We start from the raw sequence: 26,314 nt of genomic DNA on the forward strand, positions 1-26,314 counted from the left end.
TTTTTGATTATGATGTCAGAGTTGTTTCTGAGGCTGTGGATGGCACTGTGTTCTGCATGGCTGAGGTTATGGGGTAAGCGATGCTGCTTTTCCACAATTTCAGCTCGTGCATGTCGGCGGAAGCAGTCTATGTAGAAATCCAGGCTGCTGTTTCGACCTTCAGGAGGAGTCCACCTAGAATCCTTCTTTTTGTAGTGTTGGCAGGAAGGTCTCTGTGGGTTAATATGTTGGTCAGAGGTGTGTTGGAAATATTCCTTGAGTCTGAGACGTCGAAAATAGGATTCTAGGTCACCACAGAACTGTATCATGTTCGTGGGGGTGGAGGGGCAAAAGGAGAGGCCCCGAGATAGGACAGATTCTTCCGCTGGGCTAAGAGTATAGTTGGATAGATTAACAATATTGCTGGGTGGGTTACGGGAACCATTGTTGTGGCCCCTTGTGGCATATAGTAGTTTAGATAGCTTAGTGTCCTTTTTCTTTTGTAGAGAATCAAAGTGTGTTTTGTAAATGGCTTGTCTAGTTTTTGTAAAGTCCAGCCACGAGGAAGTTTGTGTGGAAGGTTGGTTCTTTATGAGAGTATCCAGTTTTGAGAGCTCATTCTTAATCTTTCCCTGTTTGCTGTAGAGGATGTTGATCAGGTGGTTCCGCAGTTTCCTTGAGAGTGTGTGGCACAAGCTGTCAGCATAGTCTGTGTGGTATGTAGATTGTAATGGATTTTTTACCTTCAGTCCTTTCGGTATGATGTCCATCTGTTTGCATTTGGAGAGGAAGATGATGTCTGTCTGTATCTGTGCGAGTTTTTTCATGAAGTTGACAGATTTCCACTCTATACGGCTAAATTCAGTGCCTTGCATAATCACAGGTTTCAGAGTAGCAGCCGTGTTAGTCTGTATTCGCAAAAAGAAAAGGAGTACTTGTGGCACCTTAGAGACTAAAGCTGTAGCTCACGAAAGCTTATGCTCTAATAAATTTGTTAGTCTCTAAGGTGCCACAAGTACTCCTTTTCTTTTTGCGAATACAGACTAACACGGCTGCTACTCTGAAACCTTTCTCTATGCTGAGGCTTTTGCTGCAGTTTTTCTTCTCCGATTCCCAGCTAGACACATACTTTTTTGTGCAGTGAGAGTTGGTCAGGTCAAGTCATATTTCTCACAGGTATTTAACTAAAACAATAAAAGTATTAAATTCTGAAGCTCAGTTAAGTTTAATAAGCTGTTTTAATGTTCAGTAGAAGTGAATTTAAGGCTATTTTCAATCCTGATTATTCTAAACTAAGTTATAAGCAAGAACTGAGGCAGTAAGCTAAAATTTTCCAAAGTGACTAGTGACGTTTGGGTTCCTTACTATTTGGTACCTAAATTGTGACTACCTAAAAAGCTGTTTTTCAGGAAGTGCTTACCCTTTGAAAATCGTGATTTTTTTTTTTTAAGGCATTTCAAACTGGACACTCAAAATCCCATATCATGTTGGAAAATCCTGACTAATAACCGGCAGAATTGGGTTCCTTCTAATCAGACGTAGAACAAGGTGATCACTTTATGATAGGACCCGTATTTAATTGATCCATTATACTCCTGCTGGAGCTGAACTAGCCACATCTATATTATTTGAAAACGTACATGTTCTGCTTTCAGAGGAAACCAGTTTAGTGACACTTTTTGGAAGAATTTATTCCAAATTTATCCCCTTATTCCAAAGGGAAGAGATGCCTGAATATTTGGAGTGACTTTACACCTTTTGGTAAACTTAGCTGCCTTGTCTTATTCCTCTCTGCATCTCTCTCTTGTTTCAGGGGCTGGATGAAGAGCAAAGTGTGCAGCTATTGCAGTGTTATCTTCAAGAGGATTACAGAGGGACCCGGGATTCACTTAAGGTCTGTAGTAGGTGCCTGCATCATGCTACTGTCCCTTTTCCTCCTTAACCCCAGTGGTTCATTGACACACATGGTTGTGCATGATGCTGAAATCCAGATTTGGAAATTATTTTGGGACTTTTTCCCCCTTAATTTCTGATGTTCAGTACATTACAGAACATGAGGTGTCTGAGGTCCAGGTCCAATCTTCTAGTATATCCTGCCTGGTGTGAGTCTGAGATTTATTTGAACTGGAGGGAGGTTACTAGTGGAGTTCCTCAGGGATCAGTTTTGGGACCAATCTTATTTAATCTTTTTATTACTGACCTTGGCACAAAGAGTGGGAGTGTGCTAATAAAGTTTGCAGATGATACAAAGCTGGGAGGTATTGCCAATTCAGAGAAGGATCGGGATATCATACAGGAGGATCTGAATGACCTTGTAAACTGGAGTAATAGTAATAGGATGAAATTTAATAGAAGTGTAAGGTTATGCATTTAGGGATTAATAACAAGAATTTTAGTTATAAGCTGGGGACACATCAATTAGAAGTAACGGAAGAGGAGAAGGACTTTGGAGTATTGGTTGATCATAGGATGACTATGAGCTGCCAATGTGATATGGCTGTGAAAAAAGCTAATGCTGTTTTGGGATGCATCAGGAGAGGTATTTCCAGTAGGGATAAGGAGGTTTTAGTACCGTTATACAAGGCATTGGTGAGACCTCACCTGGAATACTGTGTGCAGTTCTCCCATGTTTAAAAAGGATGAATTCAAACTGGAACAGGTACAGAGAAGGGCTACTAGGATGATCCGAGGAATGGAAAACTTGTCTTATGAAAGGAGACTCAAGGAGCTTGGCTTGTTTAGCCTAACTAAAAGAAGGTTGAGGGGAGATATGATTGCTCTCTCTAAATATATCAGAGGGATAAATACCGGAGAGGGAGAGGAATTATTTAAGCTCAGTACCAATGTGGACACAAGAACAAATGAGTATAAACTGGCCACCAGGAAGTTTAGACTTGAAATTAGACAAAGGTTTCTAACCATCAGAGGAGTAGAATAGTTTTGGAATAGCCTTCCAAGGGAAGCCTTCCAAGGTGGCAAAAGATCTATCTGGCTTTAAGATTAAACTCGATAAGTTTATGGAGAGATAGTATGATGGGATAATGTGATTTTGGTAATTAATTGATCTTTAAATATTCAGGGTAAATAGGCCTAATCCCCTGAGATGGGATATTAGGTGGGTGGGATCTGAGTTACCCAGGAAAGAATTTTCTGTAGTATCTGGCTGGTGAATCTTGCCCATATGCTCAGGGTTTAGCTGATTGCCATATTTGGGGTCGGGAAGGAATTTTCCTCCAGGGCAGATTGGAGAGGCCCTGGAGGTTTTTCGCCTTCCTCTGTAGCATGGGGCATGGTTGACTTGAGGGAGGCTTCTCTGCTTGAAGTCTTTAAACCATGATTTGAGGACTTCAATAGCTCAGACATAGGTGAGGTTTTTCTTAGGAGTGGCTGGGTGAGATTCTGTGACCTGCATTGTGCAGGAGATCAGACTAGATGATCAGAATGGTCCCTTCTGACCTTAGTATCTATGAATCTATCTATGAATCTTAGCCATAGGAATGTATTGACAGGTGTCTAAGAGAGAGGGGTAGGGGTGAAAAGGGGAAAGAATGAAAGGAGTGAGCAGTAAACTCATGCTTGCAAGTGAGAATCTGTGCTCTGTAACTCTGAAATCTGTCCTCTCACAAGAAATGATGTCTTGTATGCCTTTCATTGGTTTTAGTATGAATTTTTTGGTGACTAGTGTAGGTGCATTAAGGCCACTTCCTTATTCTGTTGTGTTTTGATTGCAGACTGTCCTGCAGGATGAAAGACAGAGTCAGGCTCTGATGCTGAAGGTCAGTAGTTTTCATTTTTATTTTCATTTTAAAAAGAGGTATTGGCAATGAACTAATTTTGTTTGCTATTGGTCAGGAAAAGCTGGGAATGGCTGAAGTGTCCCTTCAGTGTCAAGAGCAAATCTGGGGGGATTTGTCTAATTCATCTGTGAAGTAGTAGTAATACCTTGCTCTTTATATAGCGATGTTCATCAGCAGATCTCAAAATGCTTTACAGAAGAGTGGCTGGCCATAGACTAGAACAGCATGAGCAGTTACTCTGTACAGGGACCTTTTGGCTGTGTTGACGGAAATTGGACCATGAAGGAATAAGCACTCCTAGGATATCCACAGCTTTGCATTCATGTGCTCAGTTGTCATCCTAAGAGATGACTTTGGAAAGGGGACTGAAGATCACATCTATGTAGTTATGGATCCAAGAGGATAAAGAGATTGAAATCTCATCTCTCCTTGTTTGCTCTATCTTGTTCCTTTCTTTTTCAGTTAGCAAAGGAATGACAGAACCTGTTTTAATATATGAAGGGGGTGTGCGCGAACAGGCAAAAGAGTGAACTGGATGCTTTTGTCAGATGACTTAAACTATCTAACTGAGTCAAGCCATTATGTTGACGCGTCCATTGTAGGTAGTGTATGGACGTAAGTTTATAAGCATAGTCACTGCAGTTTGGTGGGAGGCATCAGTGATGAGATAAGGGGAGGGAAGAGAGAGTTAGACACAGCAGCAAGTGATGCTGATGACATTGTGTTTTCACAGCTTGCTGACTATTACTATGAAGAAAGAATGTGCATTCTGCGCTGTGTCCTCAACCTACTCACTTATTTTCAGGATGAGAGGCACCCCTACATGGTGAATACTTGAACCTTTTCCTGAATCTGATCTCACTGTTAAGTGACGCACTGTTTGTCTGTCTATGTATCTAAAAAGCTTATATATGTATATGTGTAATGTTTGGGTTATTTTTTGAAAGGCACAATACTCGCAGTGTGTTGAGAAGCTGGACAAGGAACTGGTTCCTAATTACCGAAAACAGTTTGAAGATCTATACAAAGCAGAAGCTCCTACATGGGAAACACATGGAAATCTCATGGTATTTTGAAAATTATCAAAAATTATCCTTTATCAGAGTTATACGTTCTTTCTTCACTACATTGTTGGCTAATTAGTACAAAGTGAATATGCTTAAATGAAATTAACAAGGACATTTCCAGCCTTCTAAGGAACTTAAGGAAATTGTGTCCCTTTGGTAATACTCTGAACACATTTAGTTTCAGGGGCTAGGCTCTAATCTTGAGATCTGAATTCTGATCCCCTTTGTTAAAAGCCCATTGAGCTGTCACTAGACCACCAGGGTTTTGGAGTGGTGCATAATCTGTTTTAAGCAGCCAACTCTGTTTACTCTTAGTAGTGTTTTATTTAATTTTTAAATAAAACCTGCAGAATTGTGAAACTGAATCACCTGGCATCCTGGCAACTTGGGTAGTGTCTCCTGGGATAGGGTAGGTGGTTTTCCTGTCTTCAGCTATGTGGGCTGCATAAGGATCACATAATCCCAATGTCATTGATTTTTACTTAATCCCTTAATGCTATATGTTGTGGGATGCACCAACTGCCATTGAGGGGATGACTTTTAAACAGCGTTTCCAGTGTGACGTAAGAGCAGGTTCTCTCACTCTTGGAGCAGACTGATTTGCCCCAGCCGCTCTTCATTTCAGGTTGCTTCAACTGACATGCTAGTTTCAATATATAACGGTAGGACTCTCCTCCTTGTACAGACAGAGCGCCAGGTGTCCCGCTGGTTCGTGCAGTGCCTCCGCGAGCAATCCATGCTCCTAGAAGTCATCTTCCTTTACTATGCATACTTTGAGATGGCACCCGATGAGCTGCTGGCCTTTGCCAGGCTTTTCAAAGAACAGGGATTTGGCTCTAGACAGACCAACCGACATTTGGTGGATGAAAGCATGGATCACCTGGTAGATCGTATTGGGTAAGTATTGTGTGTATGTATGGGATTAGTGTGCAATTGAACAAATCTCTTGTTCAGTACAGAATATAGATGTATTTCATGATGGTGCCCTCCAAAATCACTATTTGTGTAAACTTTGGCTGCTTATGACCTTTGGTTTAGTTTATAAAAGGTTTCTTCAGATTGGACTGAGAATCAGCCAGTGGCTATCTGGGCATTGAAAACGTGCCATGTGGCATGTAAGGTGGTAGAAATAGGCAGAGGAAGAGAGGCCATCTTCAAATCAGAATAAATAGCTTTCCTATTTTGTGACTATTCAACCAGCAGTGGATAATTTTGAAGACCTAACTTGTCATTTGTTGGCACATCAAAATCCAAGAATTTATATTCTTTGGATTATTGCTCTTAATTTCACATAATTTTTTGCTTTATCAAGGGATTAATAGGTAAATGTAAAGCTGATGGACTTTTCCATTATCCAGCCTTTACTTCCCTCTTTCCTACTGAATCTTTAAATTGAGTTTCTTTTTCTTGCTTCTTTCCCCTGTCTCCCGTTCCAGCTACTTCAGTGCTCTTATCCTGGTGGAAGGCATGGAAATTGACTCCCTGCATGAGCGTGTGTTGGATGATAGGACAGAGGAACATAAATTTGCCAGTAATGGGCGTATGCACCAGGTAAACCTTCAATAAGTCTCTTGACATTTTGAGCTCCTCTGTAATTAAAGATGGTTGTGATTGCCCAAGGTAGAGCTGCGGGAGCTCTGTAGGCAGGACTTTTCTGTGAGATTCTGGGTTTGCAGATCGACTGAACTAACGTCTACATTACAATATGGGGCAAGTAAGAAGGAAATGAATTATTAATTTCTATTTATCTCATAAGAAAGTGGTTTATCTTCAGAGTTTCCCTGAAGGTTTTAGGGAAGGGTAGGGAGGAGCTAAGACATGGTCTTCACATGGACATCAAAATGGGGAGAAACTAAGTATCTGTGGTGTAGTATATTTCAAAGGTTTTCAGGGAAGAAAATACGTGGGAGCTAGAAAAGCAGAGAGAGGTCATTAAGTTAAGGAGGAAACCACTGGTTTTGCTCGTGCTCTGACTGATCTTTGCACACGTGACCTGGAATTTCACATTTGTTATAATTTCACTTTGACACTTATAACAAAACAACAAACTTCGATTTAAACAAGGGGCTATCCATTATTTTCATTAGAGTTGTGTGTCCTTTATTTTTGTGACCCTCTCACCTCCTTCCTCAAAGTGTATGAATCAGCCTGACAGAAAAAACATGCCAAGCAGTTTCTTCCTGAAAGTACAACTTGGTCAACTCTATAGATCCTTGTTTTTATACAAGACATTTATCTGCATGACTTAGGTGATTATTGGAGCTAAGCCTCAGTCAGCTGAGTGCTTGCTGGGTCAGGGCTTCTTTCAGTCTATCTTGATTTCTTTGCTTGTATCCTTTCTTCTGAGCAGGAAATGGACCATCTGCTGCTGACTTTAGGGGACATCTCTCATCATGCCCCTGTGCTCTTGGCCTGGGCTTTGCTCCGTCACACAGTAACCCCAGAGGAGTCGACTAGTGTGATCAGGCGAATGGGAAGTACTGCTATCCAACTGAATATATTCCAGTACCTCACAAAGCTGCTCCGATCACTTAGCAGTGGGGGAAAGAATGTAAGTTTCTCATTGTCATGTTTGTAGTCTCTTCAGGGTGAGGGGGCTCTATGGTATTGGTAGTGTGAAGATGTGGGGGACGGTAGGTAGGTTAGGCCATTGTTTTTTGTAAGTCCAATTCCAGCCCTGAATAGAGCGCTTGGAGAAGTGTTGGCCAGAAAGTGACATCAGTTTTGTTGTTTCAGCTCTTTTCTGTGTAGAGTGGAAGTTAAACGAAGTGTTTGTAGGTTTAGAAGGTAAATTAAAAATGTATTTCCCCAAGTCATTCTGCTAGGGACTAGATCTGGCCGGAGAAGGTCCAGATCTGGCCAGTGATTGGAAAATCTGCTCTTTATATATATCTGTATGTGTGTCTCAACATTTCAAGAGCTTTGTGAATTGATGCATCTTGGGTCTCTCCTGTTCTGTGCCTGTGGAACACAATAATTTTGCTTAGTCTCCTAAGGACTGTGTAATATTTTGGTCTGATTCTGTTTGTTGGGGTTAGTTTGGAGGTAGCTGTGTGGTGTTTAGTGGACTGAAAGACGGAAGATCAAAGAGGATAATCTGGTGGTCCCTTCTGGCCCTAAACTCTATAACTTCATGAGTGTTCAGTACTATTATACTTATGTTGTTTATTAAGTTGACTCCACAGATGCACCAGCAATTGCAGCTTTTGGCTTCTGACACCATTTTCCAGTTTCACTAGACACTGTCGTTTACAAGAACAAACTATTTCAAAGCTCCAGTAGCTGTCAGTCAGCCATACACTGGGGGAAGAAGAGCCCTCCCATTTTTCTGACCATTGAGTGTTTCTTGATATAATTGTTTTGAAGAGGATTCTCGGCCAGGGTGGGGGTGGCAAGGTGGCTTTAGACAGATTGACTCATAAAAATGTAGGTGGTTTTGTGTGGCACTTCACTACCTGCTGTCTTCCCATAGATACATTGGCTAGTGTCCGAGGTGGGGAGCTGTGAAGCTGGTGATCCCCTCTCTTATATACCTGCAGAAAGGGACAGTGGCTCAGAGACACATGTCCATGATGTGCTAAGGAAACTGAGGGCTGTTGCATGTGTTCTGTAATGAACTATATCTGGTTCTTGAATAGGATTTATAGTCTCCACTATCACTCACTGACCTGTCTTTTGCATTATAGTGTACTGCCAGCACAGCTTGCATGTGTATTTATGGGCTGCTTTCCTTTGTTCTGACCTCGCTGGAATTACATACACTAGGCAATCAGCAGGTAAGTGTCAAAGGCTTATTGTGTTCCTTATCTTATTTATTATAACCTACCATAACCTAACATTCAAAACTGGCCACCTGTACTCTGGGTGCAAATTCTGTGTTTGGGATTGTATCCACTGCACAATTTAGGTAGACCGTTCTGAAAGTGTGGCCCACTGTGTTTTACTCCAAGTGCATAACACAAACTTTATGGTTCTTCCAACTCTGAAAACTGTCAACATCTCTGCTGGGTACTGATTAAAGATACAGAGTAGTGTTTCTTACATTTTGATGGGCCAATGGTTTCAGAGCAAATGCTGGAGTACTGGTCAGAAGGAAATGGGGATAAGAGATAACATAATGGCACTGAGCTCCTAGGGTGTGGAGGACAGTATACTCTCTATTACTTCCATAACAGATTTACCATATCCCATGCCAGTCAGTTCATTGGCAGTGAGTGTGGTTTTTAGAGACAGTTGATGTGTATTCAGGTAAAATTGGCTTATATATTTCCTCCTATTTAGCTTAGGGTGTGCAGTTCCAATTTAGGGAATGACTGATGCCACACTGTTTGGAGTGGCTCACAACTGTGAGTGCCTACCTCAGGGCTGAATGTCAAAAGCAGGACAGGTTTCAAAGAAGCAGCCATGTTAGTCTGTATTCGCAAAAAAGAAAAGGAGTATTTGTGGCATCTTAGAGACTAACAATAACACAGACACTAAACTGGTGGTATGTTCTGTAATTAAATTGCATCAACTCAGTACCAAATGTGAACTCTTGGATCACTGTAACAGTCTTATAGTGAAGTCACAGACAATCTATCTTGCCACCCAGACAAACTGGACTTAGTGATATATGGTCTTTTATGTCAAAAATCACAAATATCCAAGTTACTTCCAGTCCCCAGAGACCAGTCACTCACTCAGGTCAAGTTGCATTCTAGTTCTCACACCAAAGACAATGCTAGTAGCTAATTCTGTAGTAAACTAACTATAGGTTTATTAGCTAAGAAAAGGAAATGCACTATTGAGAGGCTAAAGCCGGTGAAATATATGTTTTAGGTGAGTCACAGTCTATAATTCCAAATGGTGGTAGAGATGTAATAAACTACTAGTTTCCCAAAAGTCTTTTCAGGGTACCCATATTGCTCTGGATCACTGCTTTGCATCAGGTACCATTCCGGGTCATAGTCCAAACGGTCCAGAGATCCCGGCTCTTTCCCTGAATCCATACTTATAGCTTCTTCTCACAGAAAATAAGCTGACAGTGTGCTCTTTCTTTAATTGGTGGAGAGAGTCGAGTGCATTTAGAATCTTTGATCTCTGATCATCACACACAATGACCACTTGCCTTCAAATGCACACAGATTAGTACTTTCCTGCTAAAGTTCTTCATCTGCATTACACAAAGCTTTTTTCTCATTTGATGGGTTATTTAATTACAGGAGTATGTACAATGTAAATGTTTGCTATTACATTATAACAGGATACAGATAAGTGAAAACAATACATGTAACATCCCATAGTTTTCATGAAGTGTAAACCTCAAATACATACTTATACAATTAAGAACCACTTTAATCTGCACTAATACACAAGTGAATTGGCCTGGGAGTTTAGCATGAGCTAGCACTTGGTCTGTCAGCATCACAAATGTTACTGTATTGAATCCTGGATTCCAAAAGAGGTGACAAGATTTGGTTTGGAAGGAAACTGTCAGTATAAAGTAATTTTCATTTCTCCCCACCCTCTTTCCTTTGAAGGACATCATTGATGCAGCCTGTGAAGTTCTAGCGGCTTCCAGCATTCCCCAGCTCTTCTGGAGGACTGTGAGTACTTTGGGACTTCTTTGGCCTTTCCTGCTTGCTGTCATACCCTGTTGAAATATGCCCTTTTAAGAAAGAAATGGGGTGTTCATATTCCCTTGGTTGTAGTTTCTAGCAGGGCTTGCAGAGCTAGTTTCCATTTGCATCTCTTATATGGCTTGTCCTTAGCCCCTCCCCCCATTTTGTTAAGGTACAGTCTGTGGCTGCATTGTTGATCCTGAAACAAGTCGTAATTTACATGGTAATTTAAGGCATGGCTGGGATTGTGTGGGTGAACATTTTGCTTCCGATTGCAACCAGCTACATTAGAATTAAATGCTAGAACAACACTGTGTGCTGATATTGCTCTTGTGACAGAAATGGCTGAGATGTAGTGGTGTCAGAGATTAAGTCACTTTCCCTTGCATAAAACCTCTAATCATGCTTCATTACAGATTTGCTCATCCATTTCCATTTCACCTTCCTACATTATACCCTGCACTCTCTCTCACCCAGGGGCATTAACACTAGTTGCCCATCACAGCAAAACTAAGGGCTGGAGTGATGCTTTTGTTCATGATTAATAGTGGGTGTATGTTCCATAGAGATGAAATTAGTGGTCTTTTGAATAGATCTATTTGCTTAACGTTTAACAACATGAGGCAGGAAATAATGGAAACCAAGCATCTCTCATCGCCACCTGCTCTGATCAGGGAATTTGCTTTGTTAATTTGAGAAGTTTAACTTTCCACTAAGGGTCAATGAATGATACAAATAGTTGAGTGTTGTTTTTTCTCTAAACCTTTGAATGCTAGGATTTGTAGATGCAACAGGAATATTTCAGCAGCAGGAGCTCTAAGCACATCCCTCGCTAAAGTTGCTTTGCTGCATTGACCCAGCAGAAGAATCATGTTGATAATTTTTTGTTTAGTAACAGTTTTTCTTTTGTGTCTCCATGGCCAGGAGCCAACCGCAGGTCTGGGTATTATCCTGGACAGTGTGTGTGGGATGTTCCCACATCTTCTTTCTCCTCTTCTGCAGCTGCTCAAAGCCCTTGTATCGGATAAATCTACTGCAAAAAAGGTATGGAACTAGCCTGAAATCTGGAAGACAGTTTATATCTGGACAGAAAAGGAACATTGTGTCTGACCCTCTCCTTTTGCTTTGTACACACATGCAATCCTTGATGCCTTGGGTAACAACCATCAACCTTTTGGCCAAAGAGGTCTGGACAGGACTTTCTTCTGAGCCTGCCAGAAGGGTTGCTGTTGCATGATATAGGGCACACACTCGCTCTAGTACTGAACTTGCTGCCTTCATAGCACGGACAATCCTAGGGATCAAGATAATAGGAACTGAGCCCAGGTCTCCCACGTGGCACTGTAGGGTAATGTTGCTTGGGCCTCAAACGTATTTTATGCTTTGGAACTACCTCCTGCTCTGATGATTAATATGATGGTTCAGGGAGGCTAACACAAAAAACAAAGTTCTGAGTATAACTCAGTTGCTGTTTTATGATGTGCAATCAGTATACAAGAGTTCCAAGTAATTTAGACACCAGATGATAAACCGGGGAAGCAAGGATTTCATTGCAACTTTATGGGAGCCACTTTGCCAGAACCCAGAGCTGAAGCGCTACTCACAGATTCTGACAATTCCCTTGTGTCAGGATGCTATCTTTTAGTGCTTTACTTGTAATTAGTTCCTGTCTTCCTGATTCACTAGTTCAGAGAGGAGTTATTTGGGCAATTCCATGGGGACAGGATGGTGTTATTTCTGCTTCAGTAAGAGTTGGCATGTTGGAAACAGACTATGCATTTCAAGTAAACTTACCTATCCCTAGAAATGGCCTGGCTTAATAGTTCCCTAGAATGCTCTAGTTCTCTGGCTGTATTCTGTAGCTCTCTCCGTTTGCAGGTGTACAGTTTCCTGGATAAAATGTCCTTCTACATTGAGTTGTACAAACACAAGCCTCCTGATGTGATCTCACATGAAGATGGCACCCTTTGGAGAAGGCAGGCGCCAAAGCTTCTCTATCCCCTGGGTAAGGAAATATGGTGGGTTCATTCACCCTTGGAACACTTTCAGATCTAGTCTTTTATTGACCAAATTGCTTGCAGGTTTTAATTGTGAAGACTGGCTTCTGATCACATTCGGAAGCTTCTGACTTCGTTTTTGTTTCACTTTTTCCTCCCCCTCCCTTAGGGCTGGGCCAGACAAACCTACGAATACCTCAGGGAACAGTGGGCCAGGTGATGCTGGATGACCGGGCATACTTAGTACGATGGGAATATTCCTACAGCAGCTGGACGTTGTTCACCTGCGAAATTGAGATGCTGCTCCATGTTGTATCGACAGCGGGTGAGGCAAGATGGGAATTGGGGCGGATGTTACGGGGGAGAGAGGAGTGTGACACATTAGTAACATTAACATAAGATGAAAAAAATCAAGAGTAATTTCAGTGGGATTGAAACAGGTCCTAGGCACATTCTCCACTTCCACTGGAACAGTCTGCCGCTGAATGTTCCAGAAGGGCATTGTGGCTGAGTCTAACACCACATTGGTGACTGTGACAAGGGGAGGGAAGCAAATACTAGAGAAGAAGAGTAAGGAGAACTGGAGAGATAGGAGGAGGAAGAAAGGAGAGAAAGAAAGTAGGAGAGAGAGGAGAGAGTCAAATACTCCTTTCCAGGAGGTGGAAAGGTTTCATTTTTTGTATCATACTGCTTTCGTAAAAGATATCAGGAGGTGGTAAGCGCTTGTAGGGAGCTGGACATATTTAAGATGAGAGAAAAATGAGCATGAAATATACCCCCCCCCCTCACATTTCTGTCATTGGTCATTTGAGGGACATGGTCCCAGTTTAATCAATTTCTGTATTGTACCCTGGAAAGTAGACGTTCCTTTCATTAGAGATATGGAGTAATCTGAGAAGTAACTTACTGAAGGTTAGGACCTCTCTTGTAGAGATCATAGTAGATCATCCAAGGAGTGGAGAGAGAGAGAGTAATGCTGCTTTTGTATCTCTCCAGATTGTAATACTAGTTTTCTTTATCCAGATGTGATTCAGCACTGCCAGAGGGTCAAGCCAATCATTGACCTGGTTCACAAGGTCATCAGCACTGATGTGTCGATAGCAGATTGTCTTCTGCCGATCACATCACGGATCTACATGCTGTTACAGAGGTAAGTAGCTGACTAGCAGTGATAGCTAAGGCACCCCTAAAGTTGCTAGAAATGAGAAAAATGGTCAACAACAAATTTTACCAAAGGCTATTTAGGAAGTCTGTCACAGAGCTGGGATTAGAATTCTGGAGTTCCTGCCTTCATGTCCTGTGCTTAGACCACTAGACCACCTTGCCTACACACAACCGTTGTATTGCTTTAACTATAATGATATAACAGTACAACTCTCCCTAATGTGGATGCAATGGCACCTGATATAGCTATCCCTGAAGGGAAGGGGAATACCCTTTACCAGAATAAGGCACCTATATAACTCTGTCCACACTAAGGGTTGCACAGAGTTAACTATTTCCTCGGAGAAATCACAACCTCTCTATACCAGTATAAAAACTGTGTAGACCAGACCTAAGTTCTGAAGATTTTATCTATAATACTCTGGGTTTTTCCTAGGTTAACAAGTGTGATCTCTCCCCCGGTGGATGTTATTGCTTCTTGTGTCAATTGTTTGACTGTATTGGCTGCCCGCATGCCAGCTAAGGTGAGGGTATACCTTCTGATTTTTTTGAAATGGATATATATATATATATATGGGGATATATTCAAACTGCTCTCTCCTCTTCTAGGTTTGGACTGACCTTCACCACACAGGATTCTTACCATTTGTTGCCAATCCAGTTTCCATTATGAGTCACATGATTAGGTAATTCAGTTTTCTCTTGTGCCTTTGCTTTCCTTGATAATATGCCTTATGAGTAAGTGTTTCACTAGTGTGAATTCCAAACCTTCTAAAATCCAGACACCTAATGTTCCATTCTTACATAATAAACTGACAAAATCCTTATTCTAAATTCAGTTCCACTGAATCACATGTGACTATAAAGTGTTTGAGCTCCTTATATTTTCTATAAGTAGAAAATACATTTAGACACACCCTCTGATCATAAATATGCTTAGCTTTGCAGCAGAAGCAAGATTAATCAGACATATAAAATACAAGATACTGCCCTTAAGGAGAAGTAAAATACTTCTTAAGTGGAAGGGTGATTTGTCCTGAGCTTGGTGAGTCACCTTTTCTCTACTCAGGATCATTCCCCCATGTGTATTAGTTAATGGGATCCCCCTCCCCACTGCACATGTGTGCACACCTCTCCATCATGCTTGGTTCCTATTGTACATACAATGCATGCTCTTGCTCCTTCAACAGTGCAGAGGGAATGAATGCTGGGGGCTATGGAAACCTGTTGATGAGCGTGGAACAGCCTCAGGGCGAGTATGGTGTCACCATATCCTTCCTACACTTGGTCACAACTCTTGTCCGTGTAAGTGTTTCTGAAATGCTCCTACATTTTCAGGCAGCAATAGATTACTACTAGCTGAGGACGATGAAGATGAGGTAAAGGTGTGTACTGAATGTATTAGGTTCCCTTGGGTGGGCCGCCTCTGGTATCCACTTGACAACATACCCGCCTTTTGTGCTGGGGCTCCTGCTTTTCCCATGTTTTGGTCTTTCCAACAATCATCTTCAAGTGGCAAATTGCACTCGCTCCCCAATCAGGGTGGTGGGAGTGCTCAGTCTCTTTCAAAACCCATTAACATTGCTCTGTGTAAGCAGGAAAGGAAAGCTCTTTGCTGCTTTTCCTCTTCTAGAGATCCAAGTGTGTTTACCTCCCTAACACATCTGATCTTCACTTGCTTTGAAGTGCAAGAGAATAGAAATTGCTCATAAACTTCTGTCCCCATGCTGCATTGTGCAATACTGCTGGCAGAACTGTTCTGGCCCCTATTTCTGTCTTTGGAGTGTGAGCATTAAATGTCTTCCAACCAAAGATTTCACACCTTTGAATTAGAATCGGAACTGTAATGTTGCTGTTTTTTCTAGGGACAACTTGGCAGCACCCAGAGCCAAGGGCTAATGCCCTGCATTGTGTTTGTGCTGAAGGAAATGTTACCAAACTACCACAAATGGCGCTATAACTCCCATGGAGTCAGAGAACGAATTGGTAAGGATAGCTCTTCAAGGGAAGCAAAGTTGAACTCAGTCTAGAGAGAATGTGTCTTTCTCTGTTTTTTTTCCCTTTCATTATAAATGGCTAAGTGAGCACTTGGATTTATACTTTATAATGTAATGGTACCTATTGCTTCTGAACTCAACAACTGTTCTCTCTGAAGACTGAATCGATTCTTCCTGCTTTTCAGGGTGCCTAATCCTGCAGCTCATCCATGCTATTCTGAATCTCTGCCCTGAAATGGATCCTCACAGTGGGTAAGGAGGAAGAGAATTTCATACATCACTGTATATGCAACAGCCCCATTTACAGTGCAGAAGATCTCAGTCACTGTTCTTTTGTTTGCAACCTAGAATGTGAAATATTAAACTGGCAAGAGTATAGTGTGCTGCTTTGTAGTCTTGATGCCCCCTTGCTTACACTGAGCCCAGGAAAATGCAGAAAGGGGTGGGAGAGAGGGCAAACCCAGATGGTCATCCCCGCTGATGAGGGGAAGGAAACAGACTTAATTTTATTCTGCTTCAGATGTACACATTCCAGGGCCCGTTAGACTGCCATCCACTTCTCTGTGGTTGGTGTGCCCACTCTGAGGGTTTGCACCTAACATATTGGAGAATGGGGGAGAGATGAGGTGAGGGGATGGTATAGAAATTGGAAGAAGTTACTTTGTGTTAACTTGCATGGTGGATTAGTAGGACCTTTCTATCTTGCGCATTTCTAATGTGCTCATCCCTGTAGTGTTTGGGCTGATGCTGGTACTGATAAATGTTGAGTGTATCAGATCAGGCAGAGAACCTTTCCTTTGATTCCTTGCTTTCCATTGTCTGTGTTCTTGTCTTGCAGCAATGCTCCAAGCCTGCAGTCCTTATGCATCTTCAGCCTGGCCAACACAGATGCAGGACAGGCTGTTATTAACATCATGGGCATCGGTGTGGACACCATTGATATGGTCATGGCCTCGCAGTCCTGTAGGTGAGTCGCATGTTCCACTCTTCCATGGAAGAAGCAGCAACAAATAATACTTGAAATGTGGCTTTACTGGGTTACATGTTGCTGGGACTCAGTGGAGCTGCCAGTCAGGGTAACCATCTCTGATCAAAATTCTGAAAAAAATTATCAAGAACCTGCTGCTTATTCACAGCTTTCTGTTGCTGTGCTTATTCTCTTTGTATACATTCCCTAATTCCTGCAGTTGCTTTTCATTTCTGATTTTGCTTAGCCTAACTGAGTATTGCACTATGGAAATGAGATGTGGGTATGCTTGATTGTTTCACACTTGCTTGTAGTAATGCTGTTATAAAGAAATCACTAGATTCAGCATATAAAAGTACCAAATGAAGTAAAAGGCAGGAAAATTGTAGCAAAAATTCCAATTTTCGTGCCTCCAAATCATGCCTGAGTCCAGTACAATCCACTAGCTTGAGTAAACTATTACAAAGTTTGAGTTGCAGTGTTAGAAAGTCCTTGTGGTTTCTTGATTAATCAGTTTCTTATATGTGGATTCCTGAAGGCAGTTCTGGGGGCTGCTTCACAACTTAAACCTCCTCCCCAGCCAGTTATCAGGACAGTTACTTCTGAACACTTCAACAATGGTTAAATGCCTGTATTTATTAGTGTGTAACTAAAGGTCCTTCTGTGCTTTGAAAAACTCTCTCTAGCCCTTAATAATGTGCTCATGGGACCCACCCAGCCTTTCTGGCTCGGGACAGTTAACTCTTCAGATACTTTAACAAATCTGTTGGGGAAAGAGGGAACCTAGAATACAATGAAAACAAATAGAAATATTGAATTAGAGGTTTTTCACAGACTGATGCCACATGACTGCAGTACAGATAATCTGTAGTAGAGGCTTTCAGACTTCTTAGTCTGGACCTCAAGTGTGTGTGCGTGCGCGTACGGAGGACACCTGTCCTTCCGATTGTGATCTTGTGGACCCCATCCTCTCTCATTCATGATAGCATAAAATCTCTCATGAGTATAGCAGTTGCTTATGTGGAAAAGTAACATTAGGAAAGTATCTAAGCATTTTAGCTGCCTTTAATGTGGATTGCCCTTTGTGAAGAAAGTTAATCAAGCTGCTTACTTTGGCTCTTCATTTCATCTAACCATCCTATCTGTTCTGCTCCTCCTCCACCTGCACCTCTGCACATACTGCTTTACCATGTAGTCCTCCTCCCCTTCACATTCAGGAAGCAAGGAAGAGAGCCAGAACTGTGTGGCTTGCTGTCTCTCCACTGATCACTAGCAACTGCTTCCCAGACCACCAGTGGTATACAGAGGTCAGAGATCCTCAACTCTTTGATCTGTCATAGAGACACATGACAGTGCTATAGTTGGTTATTTCACAGTAGCTGTCTGATACTGTCTCATCACCCTGTTCATACAGCTTGGCTCTTTTTCCTTAGCCAAGTTTGGTTTAGTCAAAAATAGTTCCTTAACAATAGTGTTCTCCCTTTTCTCTCCTTAAAATGACAATCACTTATTTATATGCAGCGTTGTTGTAGTCGTGTTGGTCCCAGATTATTAGGGGGACAAGATGGGTGAAGTAAGCTTTATTGGACCAACTTCTGTTGGTTAGAGAGGCAAGCTTTTGAGCTTAAACACAGCTATTTGGACAGTTACCCTACATGTGTATCAAAGATAGCATGCATCAGCAGTTATGTGTGCTCTTGTTTACCCGTCTATGCCAAGGACATTTTAATCTTTATGATACTCTTGCTTTTATACATTAGTCCTTGAATTGTCCTGGCTGTGCCTCTGTATTTCCCCTTTCCATGCTTCCTGTGACTTGTTTCTATAAAAATGAAGTAGCATGATCTTAGAAATTTTAGATTTATTTTACTTGTTTGGTCCAACAGTTATACTCACTCATTGGAGAATTTCAAGGGAATTGCACGCATTGCAGATTTGTGGAAGTAAGTGTAATATTATGCAAGCCAGAACCCCCCCACCCTTCCAAAAAACCCTTATGTTCAGAGAACATGCAGTGTCTGACTTATGACGAAGACTATCTTATCTCATCCTCTTGTCCCTGTGTATTATAGCCTTTGTAATACGTAAGATCACCCATAATTTGGAAACATACATGACATTGGCATGGTGGGATGGGTTAAGGATAAAGCATCAGTTTCAATTCTGAATTGCCTCCTTGTTTTCATGGAATTATCTAGACATAGTAATAACTCTATCGTTCAAATTGTAACAGCTGCCATTATAAGTCTGATCTTGAACTTGGCTCTCCTCTGTGTAACTTTCTGTAAATTTTCCTTTCTTCCTGAAATTTCTTTTCCATAGTCTCTTTGCATAGTAGAATCTTTTAGCAAAGTTTTGAGGTTAGTTTCTTACTTATGGGAGTCTGAAGAAATAAAGAAGGGGACTCAAAATTGTTACAACTTGTTTTGTCTTTTCATAACTGAAAAATGGCTTGGTCTGAAAACTTCACATTTGTTTTACATGCTAATTTTCAGTTAGAACTGACACACAGGACTGTTACTAACAAGCTGAAGTGGAAAAGCTCGTAATGACGAAGGGTCAGATTTTAAGGCTTTAAGTATAAGATGATTTCTGTGACAGGCTTTGTGGCAGTTGTAGGTAACATGGCATGTATCTGCAGAGTTTCATAAGAGGAACTAGTTAGAGATTTGAAGAGGTTATAAGCTCTGCCTGTTGCCTGAAGGAGATCTCAAGCAAATCACCACAGACAGCGGAGGAATTGGGTCCTGCTACAGCAGGGGACCTTTGCTCCCTCTTTGTCCCAAACTAAGCAGCTCATAAAGCAGCTGTCCAGCTCAGGGGAAATACTGGTCTTCATACTGAGACCCCATCTAGCCACCACCCAAAACTGTGTGACCCTACTTCCAGTTTCACTGTGAGACACTGAGTAACCCTCTGCCCCATGTATAGCAACCTCATCTTCCTATTTCCTTGCCATGACCATTCCCGTCTTAACGTGCCTGCTCGTTCCTAAAGATAGGTTGTGATGAAAAGGGTTAGGAGGTTTTAAGGCTCATCCCTTCCATCTCTGCTTTGTTCCAGAACAAAAGGGAAGGGGGAGCCTGGGCTTGTTAGGAGGAGGTGAGATCTGTTGGGAGATTGTGGCATTAATCTCTAAAAAGTTGTCCCTAAACAGATGAACTTTAATAAGGATTAAAAAGGTTAATAAAATTCAAAAACCTGTTTTTTCTTTGTCTGACTGGTTTGGACTCCTTATAAGTGAGACTAATGGTAGAAACAGCCCCTTGCTGATTTGAACATCTACTGTGAAACCAAAGGCCATGTGGATCCTCTAACATCCACTGATATAGACAGCAAAGTTTAGAACCTTCAGGAGTACAACGTTTACAAGAGACTTCTCATGCTGCACTCATTGGAATAAAATGTGTTAACAGCCAGTGGAGGTTTCTGCTTTTAAAAAGCCATCATAGGAGAAAAAAATGTACTCTAAAGGGTGGGTTTATGTTTCATGCAGAAACAGGTGAAACTTTCATGGGAGGGTGAGCAAGATATGGGGAGAGAGTTACTGTGGGTGAAGGAATCTTAACTTCAGATGTCTTTGCTTTCTAAAGTTTAAGTGAATTATGTCTCAACCTTAACTGTATTTCAACAACTTTTTTTTGTCTGGTAATTAAGTTTTTAGCTTAATTTTTGTTGGTTTTAATTTCCCTCCTCCTACTCCTTGGCAATAATGGACGATACAAGAGTTTTAAATTTTTTGGGTTATTGGATCTGACTGAAAACTGCTTTTTGCACTCCTCAAACTTAAAAACTTATGAGCTAATTTAACTCCAACCTAAGGAAGAAGTAAAATCACAGTTATGCACCCCAAAGAACAGCTATGCACCCCAAAGACAAGGGTTTAGAACAGAAACACTCTCAGGCCCTTGTGCTACTATTATAAACTCAAGATTGGTTGTGCAGTAGTTTTTTGCATTATATTGCAACACTTACATGGTAAGTGAGAGTAAGTGGAGTTCTCTTACAACCTTTGCTGTTGCATGATAGAACCACAGAATATTGAATTTGCTATTTGAATACTGTACAGCTTATGAGCATCATTTGAGTTGATTTTAATGTATTCCTTTTGGTTTCTGTTTGGCAACACAGCGATGAGTCACTGGGCCAGGGCCAGCTGCTGATCCAGACAGTAAAGCTGGCATTCTCGGTCACCAATAACGTCATCCGGTTGAAATCCCCTTCTAGCGTGGTATCCCCACTAGAACAGGCACTTACTCAGCATGGTATGTACCTCTTTGTTGGCCAGCCCAGGCAGTAGTGTCTGTCCCTCGCACACAGATAATGTGTAACTTGCTAACATTGGATAGAGGTATGACTTCTCTGAACAGTGCAGTTCTCATCCAGCGTACTTGTGAGGGGAGGGTGCCAGAGGGCATTCTCCTCCTCCAAGGGATTAGCCAAAGGACATTTAGTAAATTCCCTGTAATGTGGACTAGGATAACAGGTTTTCCCCTCGCATTATAACCTTTACGGAACCCTCTTATGCAGTGATGCTGGGTATGTGACACTGGGCTCACTTTTGGGAGGGTAGCAGAATTGTTTTTCTCTTGCTCTTCATCCTCTAGGATCTTGGTGGCACTGATGCTTCTGGTTCTTTGCAGTTCTGAGAGTAGTGTGGAAGCTTTGGACTATATTCACATTGTTGGCTCACCAGGACTGCTTTCAAATAGCCACCTACTGTTATTTTCACTTCTTTTGTTTACTGCTTTCTAACATGAGACAGTGCTGAACAGTATGGTAAAGCAGCTGCCAGTAGTACCTATGGCCAGACCCGTCTGTTGTCCTCTTGGAAAGCTGAATTCATTCCCTCTCACTCCCTTTCCATTCTAGTATAGAGTACAATGCTGCTACTGATAGTTGCTGAATAGTCTCTCTCGAAGAGCCCTCATAGGAGACTATTCCAGTTTCTCACCTGTGATTTAATTGTGTTCTCACCAGGTGCTCATGGGAACAATCTGATTGCTGTCTTAGCCAAATATATCTACCACAAACACGACCCAGCACTGCCACGCCTTGCCATCCAGCTGCTCAAACGACTTGCTACGGTAAAACTAGTTTCTCACAAGTGCTTTCCCATGCTTTCCCTTTTTGTTGATTCCATCACTTAAACTGTCTCCTGTGAGTGTTCTTGCTTTGAGATATCCAACCTTGTCAAAAAGGGACCTATATTAACAGTTATCTAGGAACCCTGTATTAAGACTTATTCTTTACCTATTGTACTAACACTTTTTGGTTGTTAAAATCTGAAAGCGCCTCTGGGTTGTATTTAAGCATTTAAATGTTGCAATTTTGGGGATATTTATTTTAACATGTCTCAACCCAAATCTATGTAGCTGTCTGTCTGTCTTCTTAGGTTTTGCCCCTTTCCTTTTGAAATAGACAAGGAATGGAGCAGAATTCCTAAAGAGGCAACCAAAACTCAGAACGATTTGACAAGTTTCTATATTTTCCATTAAAATCAAAATTATTTCTTGATTTCCTCTCTCCCATGTGCCTGCGCTCAAGGGTGAGAATTTTCTGGAATTTCAGTTTAAAACAAATATCACAAGCCTCATTTATATATTGAGAGGAAGCACCATAGTGTTTATCTACATGTTTTTAGTGTGTTTCTTCCCTTTTGCAGGTGGCTCCAATGTCTGTTTACGCCTGCCTGGGGAGTGATGCTGCTGCCATTCGTGATGCCTTTTTGACCCGCCTGCAGAGTAAGATTGAGGATATGCGCATTAAAGTCATGATCCTGGAGTTCCTCACTGTTGCTGTAGAGACACAGCCTGGGCTCATTGAGCTCTTCCTGAACCTGGAAGTGAAAGATGGGAGTGATGGGTCAAAGGTAAAACAGCAAGTGTCTACATAAGGATTTACTGGAGTAACAGGATATTCCTATCTTTTCATGTGGCTTGGAGCTTTCCTGGCTTTGTTCCTTATTTTAGTAAAGATCTCTAAGGCTTTACTTTGTCTTCAGTATGAGTGTCTTTGTCATACACCCCGAGGCGCCTTACAAGATATTGAACATTGGTTTTAATGCTGTGTAGCCTGATTCTGTGATGAGAACCTTATGACCTTCTGATCAATTGGTAAAAAGGTTCCCTTCGACCAAAGAGAAATCTTCCTGTGTTCTCCAACGACTATGCAAGTGCCTCCTGTTTCAGCATGCTATTTAATTGTACCTACAAAATACACAGGAAAGTAAAGCTTTTTTTCTGCCCCTTGAAGTAATCTGACTTATAAAAATAATTTATTCCGCTCTTCACTGTCTTTTTAGAAATTCCTCATAGGTGTTATATATTACATGTATGTGCATATGAAACACACACCTATACCATGTGCTCAAGCTTTACTTCCCTGTGTATTTTGTCGGTGGAATTAAATAGCATACTGAAACAGGAAGTGGTTGGATGTAGATGTTTCTCATTTTCTCCCTCTTGCTTTAGGAATTCAGCTTAGGGGAATGGAGTTGCCTCCAAGTGGTCTTGGAACTGATAGACTCCAAACAGCAGGAAAGATACTGGTGCCCTCCCCTCCTGCACCGGGCCGCCATTGCATTCCTTCATGCCCTGTGGCAGGACCGTCGGGATAGTGCCATGCTGGTCCTGAGGACCAAGTGAGTCATTGCTTTTCTATGCTGTCTTTAGATGTGGCCTGTATGCCTTGTTTCTAGTGTATAACTTTGGCTGTTTTCAAAATGCATTTTGTTTGAATGGGCTCAGATTACCAAGCTCTCCAGATCTCTCTGTATGACTGCCGTGTCCTCAGTATTTACCATACCTCCAAACTTTGTGTCATCGGCAAATTTTATTAGCAGTGATTTCATATTTATTTCCAGATCATTGATGAAAATGTTGAATAGCATCAGGACTAGTACCATTCACAGGCTGATTGAGAATGGGCTGTTTTAAACTCTATTTCAGTGAATAGAAATAAACATATCCCACCAGTTCTGACAGGTTGGAGGATGCCTTTTAACTGTAACTTAGATACTGGTGGTCAGACTCAGAGGCTTCTCAGCTAACAGCTGGTTAGACCTCTTCCTCCAGTCTCCTGGTAACCTGCTTTGCAGGCGAAACATTGGAGAAAAATTCAGTAGTTAGGGATGCTTATGTTAGGGAAAAATTAAACTTTCTGTTGTGAAGCACATATGCACAGTTCTGTTGAAGAAACCCTCCTCTTTCAGTGTGCTCTGCACTGCCAGGTGAGTAGTGTTACTACATGTGTGAAATATCTCAGACAGTGGAATTTGCAGTGAAAGACTGGCAGGATCAGACTGTTCCTATCAGATGTGCTGTGTAGGTCTCGGTTCTCAACCAGGGGTACGCAGAGGTTTTCCAGGGGATACATCAACTCATCTAGATATTTGCCTAGTTTTACAACAGGCTACATAAAAAGTACTAGTGCAGTCAGCGCAAACTAAAATTTCCTACAGACAATGATTTGTTTATACTGCTCTATATACTATACACTGAAATGTAAGTACAATATTTATATTCCAATTGATTTATTTTATAATTATATTGTAAAATGAGAAAATAAGCAATTTTTCAGTAATAGTGTGCTGTGACACTTTTGTATTTTTATGTCCGATTTTGTAAGCAAGTAGTTTTTAGGTGAGGTGTAACTTGGGGGGTACGCAAGACAAATCAGAGCCCTAAAAGAGGTACAGTAGTCTGGAAAGGTTGAGAGCCATAGGAGAAGTATGGTAACTTACAGTATTTTTATGTGTTTTTAGGCCAAAGTTTTGGGAAAACTTAACCAACCCCCTCTTTGGGACCCTTTCTCCCCCCTTAGAAACATCAGAGGTGAGTTGTTTATAAGGACTGACAATAGCTGTTTTTTTCTGAGAAGTGAGTGGTGTGTGCAACTTCCTTCCTTTTGCTTGTTGTCATCTCAGAGGAAATATGGTTAGGTAAAGCACAAGGGGGAGTTCTGAGAGTGGGTTTTGTTTCCAACGCTTGCATGGATTAGCTGTGTAACTTTGGACTAGTCTCCTGAACTCTCACTGCCTCTGTTTCACCATCTGTAAAACAGAGATAACATCTACCTAACAGGGATGATGATGCTTACCTCCTTAATGTTGATAAAGAACTAGTACACTAGATGTGCAATATAGTGTATGTATATACGTGTACAGGATATTTTGCTCCTGTTCCCAGACATCTGAACAATCTCTCCTCCTTAGTGGGCCTATCTCAGACTGACTTGGGTTCCTGAGGATTTTGCTATTCTTCTGCTTTGGAAACTTCTGTCTTCCCTGTGAAAATCTTAATCCCCCTCCATCCAGCTGCCATACAGATTTGAATATGGTGCTCTTCCCTTGTTGGCAGAGTAGATGAGCACTGTCTACTGAGGCAGCTGTTCTTACATAAGGCCATTTGATCCTTACTCCCTCCTAACTAGAGAAGATGGCTGTGGCACTCTCATGGGAGAGACAGTTCTCATAGGAAAGTGCCATGCCATTCACTCTGCCTCTAGGTGATAAGCAGGCCAAGTCTTGCTTCCATCCCTGTCTCAGCCCCAAGGAGGCCCAGAGGGTTGCCTTTGTGCTACTCATAGGCCCTGTTGGCATAATGCTCAGGAATCCAAGGGTAACCGGAAAACGGGGGCCACTTGAACAACACAAGGGTGCTTGATTGATAGTGTAGGTGTCCTGTACTTTTTAGAGTATGGTCCTCAACACTCTTTGTAGGACAGTGCTTGGGACACAGTGCTGCCAGATTTGACCTGGAGCAACAGATAACCTGCTCATGCTCTGCTTTTATTCCCTCTTTGTAGCTAAGTGTCTTGGACACTTGTGCCTTAATCATGAAAATCATCTGCCTGGAGATCTACTATGTGGTCAAGTGAGTCGTTGACAATCTGTCCTGTTCTAGAGTTTTCAGTGATGCTAGGGGCATCTGAAAGTGAGGGCAAAGTCCTGCACTGTGTGTGGATTAAATCCTAAGAGATTATCCATGTTTGAGGGGGAGGCAAATTGGAGCTAACAGTTCCGTGGAAGTGCTGGATGGACAGTCAATAGTTTACCTATGGCTGCTGCAGCTCAGAAGAAGCAAGTTTGCCTCATTTGATTTGAATTTCATGCAGCCATCTATTAGAGGAATAGGTGTCATGAGAAGACTCTCTGTGGCCTGTAAATGTGACATACTGGGTATGGATCTCAAAAGAGGAATATCTGTCCTGGAATAATGAGACTTTAAATATTTTTAAGCTCATTATGGGACTATTCTAGCCACACGTAATACAGTGAAATGTTCCCATCATACACTGGATGCTTGGACTAAAATTTGGACAATCTAGCTTTTCTCCAACTCTGTAGTAGTGCATAGTATTGAATTTGTGTCCATGACGTTTATGCCAGAAAATTTTACTTTGCTTCAGTAGGATTCTTTGGATAGAGTGGGGTAATCATGTGTTTTAGAAAAAAGTTTCACCATTTTAACCTCTATAATTATAGCATGACATCAATTTACTACTTTAGCTTTTTGTAATGTTGTCTGTGTCTTTTTTGGAGGGTGGGGCAAGGACATTCTTCTGTTGGGCTAGCATCGCCAGATATGGTATTTTATGGTATGGAGGTAATACGACATAGAGTAGCCCCTATTAAGCATATTTAGTTTGATGAGCTTATTTTTTGTTTGAAGTGTGTATCAACTCTGTAAAATAACACTGAGGGTGTTCAAGTTTGTGTGTCTGACTTCTAAATCAAACTTCCT

The 26,314-nt window shown here is 41.6% G+C and overlaps 1 protein-coding gene across 6 annotated transcripts in view; it reads left to right on the forward strand.

The window, feature by feature from the left end:
• The window catches only part of NUP188 (nucleoporin 188), a 50,497-nt gene that overhangs the window by 9,519 nt on the left and 14,664 nt on the right, over nucleotides 1-26,314 (forward strand). For 3 of the 6 annotated variants that reach the window (XM_043498844.1, XM_038374398.2, XM_043498847.1), the window contains 26 exons: nucleotides 1,793-1,873; nucleotides 3,711-3,755; nucleotides 4,510-4,602; nucleotides 4,724-4,843; nucleotides 5,529-5,740; nucleotides 6,280-6,394; nucleotides 7,194-7,394; nucleotides 8,530-8,619; nucleotides 10,363-10,428; nucleotides 11,368-11,487; nucleotides 12,322-12,448; nucleotides 12,610-12,765; nucleotides 13,464-13,590; nucleotides 14,041-14,128; nucleotides 14,214-14,290; nucleotides 14,795-14,909; nucleotides 15,470-15,590; nucleotides 15,787-15,853; nucleotides 16,440-16,568; nucleotides 18,455-18,511; nucleotides 20,700-20,833; nucleotides 21,549-21,655; nucleotides 22,234-22,440; nucleotides 23,042-23,211; nucleotides 24,334-24,403; nucleotides 25,377-25,444. In XM_043498844.1, coding sequence (XP_043354779.1) covers nucleotides 1,793-1,873; nucleotides 3,711-3,755; nucleotides 4,510-4,602; nucleotides 4,724-4,843; nucleotides 5,529-5,740; nucleotides 6,280-6,394; nucleotides 7,194-7,394; nucleotides 8,530-8,619; nucleotides 10,363-10,428; nucleotides 11,368-11,487; nucleotides 12,322-12,448; nucleotides 12,610-12,765; nucleotides 13,464-13,590; nucleotides 14,041-14,128; nucleotides 14,214-14,290; nucleotides 14,795-14,909; nucleotides 15,470-15,590; nucleotides 15,787-15,853; nucleotides 16,440-16,568; nucleotides 18,455-18,511; nucleotides 20,700-20,833; nucleotides 21,549-21,655; nucleotides 22,234-22,440; nucleotides 23,042-23,211; nucleotides 24,334-24,403; nucleotides 25,377-25,444 — 2,963 coding nt within the window. The remainder of the gene's footprint in view (nucleotides 1-1,792; nucleotides 1,874-3,710; nucleotides 3,756-4,509; nucleotides 4,603-4,723; nucleotides 4,844-5,528; nucleotides 5,741-6,279; nucleotides 6,395-7,193; nucleotides 7,395-8,529; nucleotides 8,620-10,362; nucleotides 10,429-11,367; nucleotides 11,488-12,321; nucleotides 12,449-12,609; nucleotides 12,766-13,463; nucleotides 13,591-14,040; nucleotides 14,129-14,213; nucleotides 14,291-14,794; nucleotides 14,910-15,469; nucleotides 15,591-15,786; nucleotides 15,854-16,439; nucleotides 16,569-18,454; nucleotides 18,512-20,699; nucleotides 20,834-21,548; nucleotides 21,656-22,233; nucleotides 22,441-23,041; nucleotides 23,212-24,333; nucleotides 24,404-25,376; nucleotides 25,445-26,314) is intronic. The other 3 variants (XM_043498846.1, XM_038374400.2, XM_043498845.1) reach the window with 2 other exon arrangements.

The sequence above is a fragment of the Dermochelys coriacea genome, chromosome 16, assembly GCF_009764565.3.
Source record: "Dermochelys coriacea isolate rDerCor1 chromosome 16, rDerCor1.pri.v4, whole genome shotgun sequence".
Taxonomy (NCBI): Eukaryota; Metazoa; Chordata; order Testudines; family Dermochelyidae; genus Dermochelys; species Dermochelys coriacea.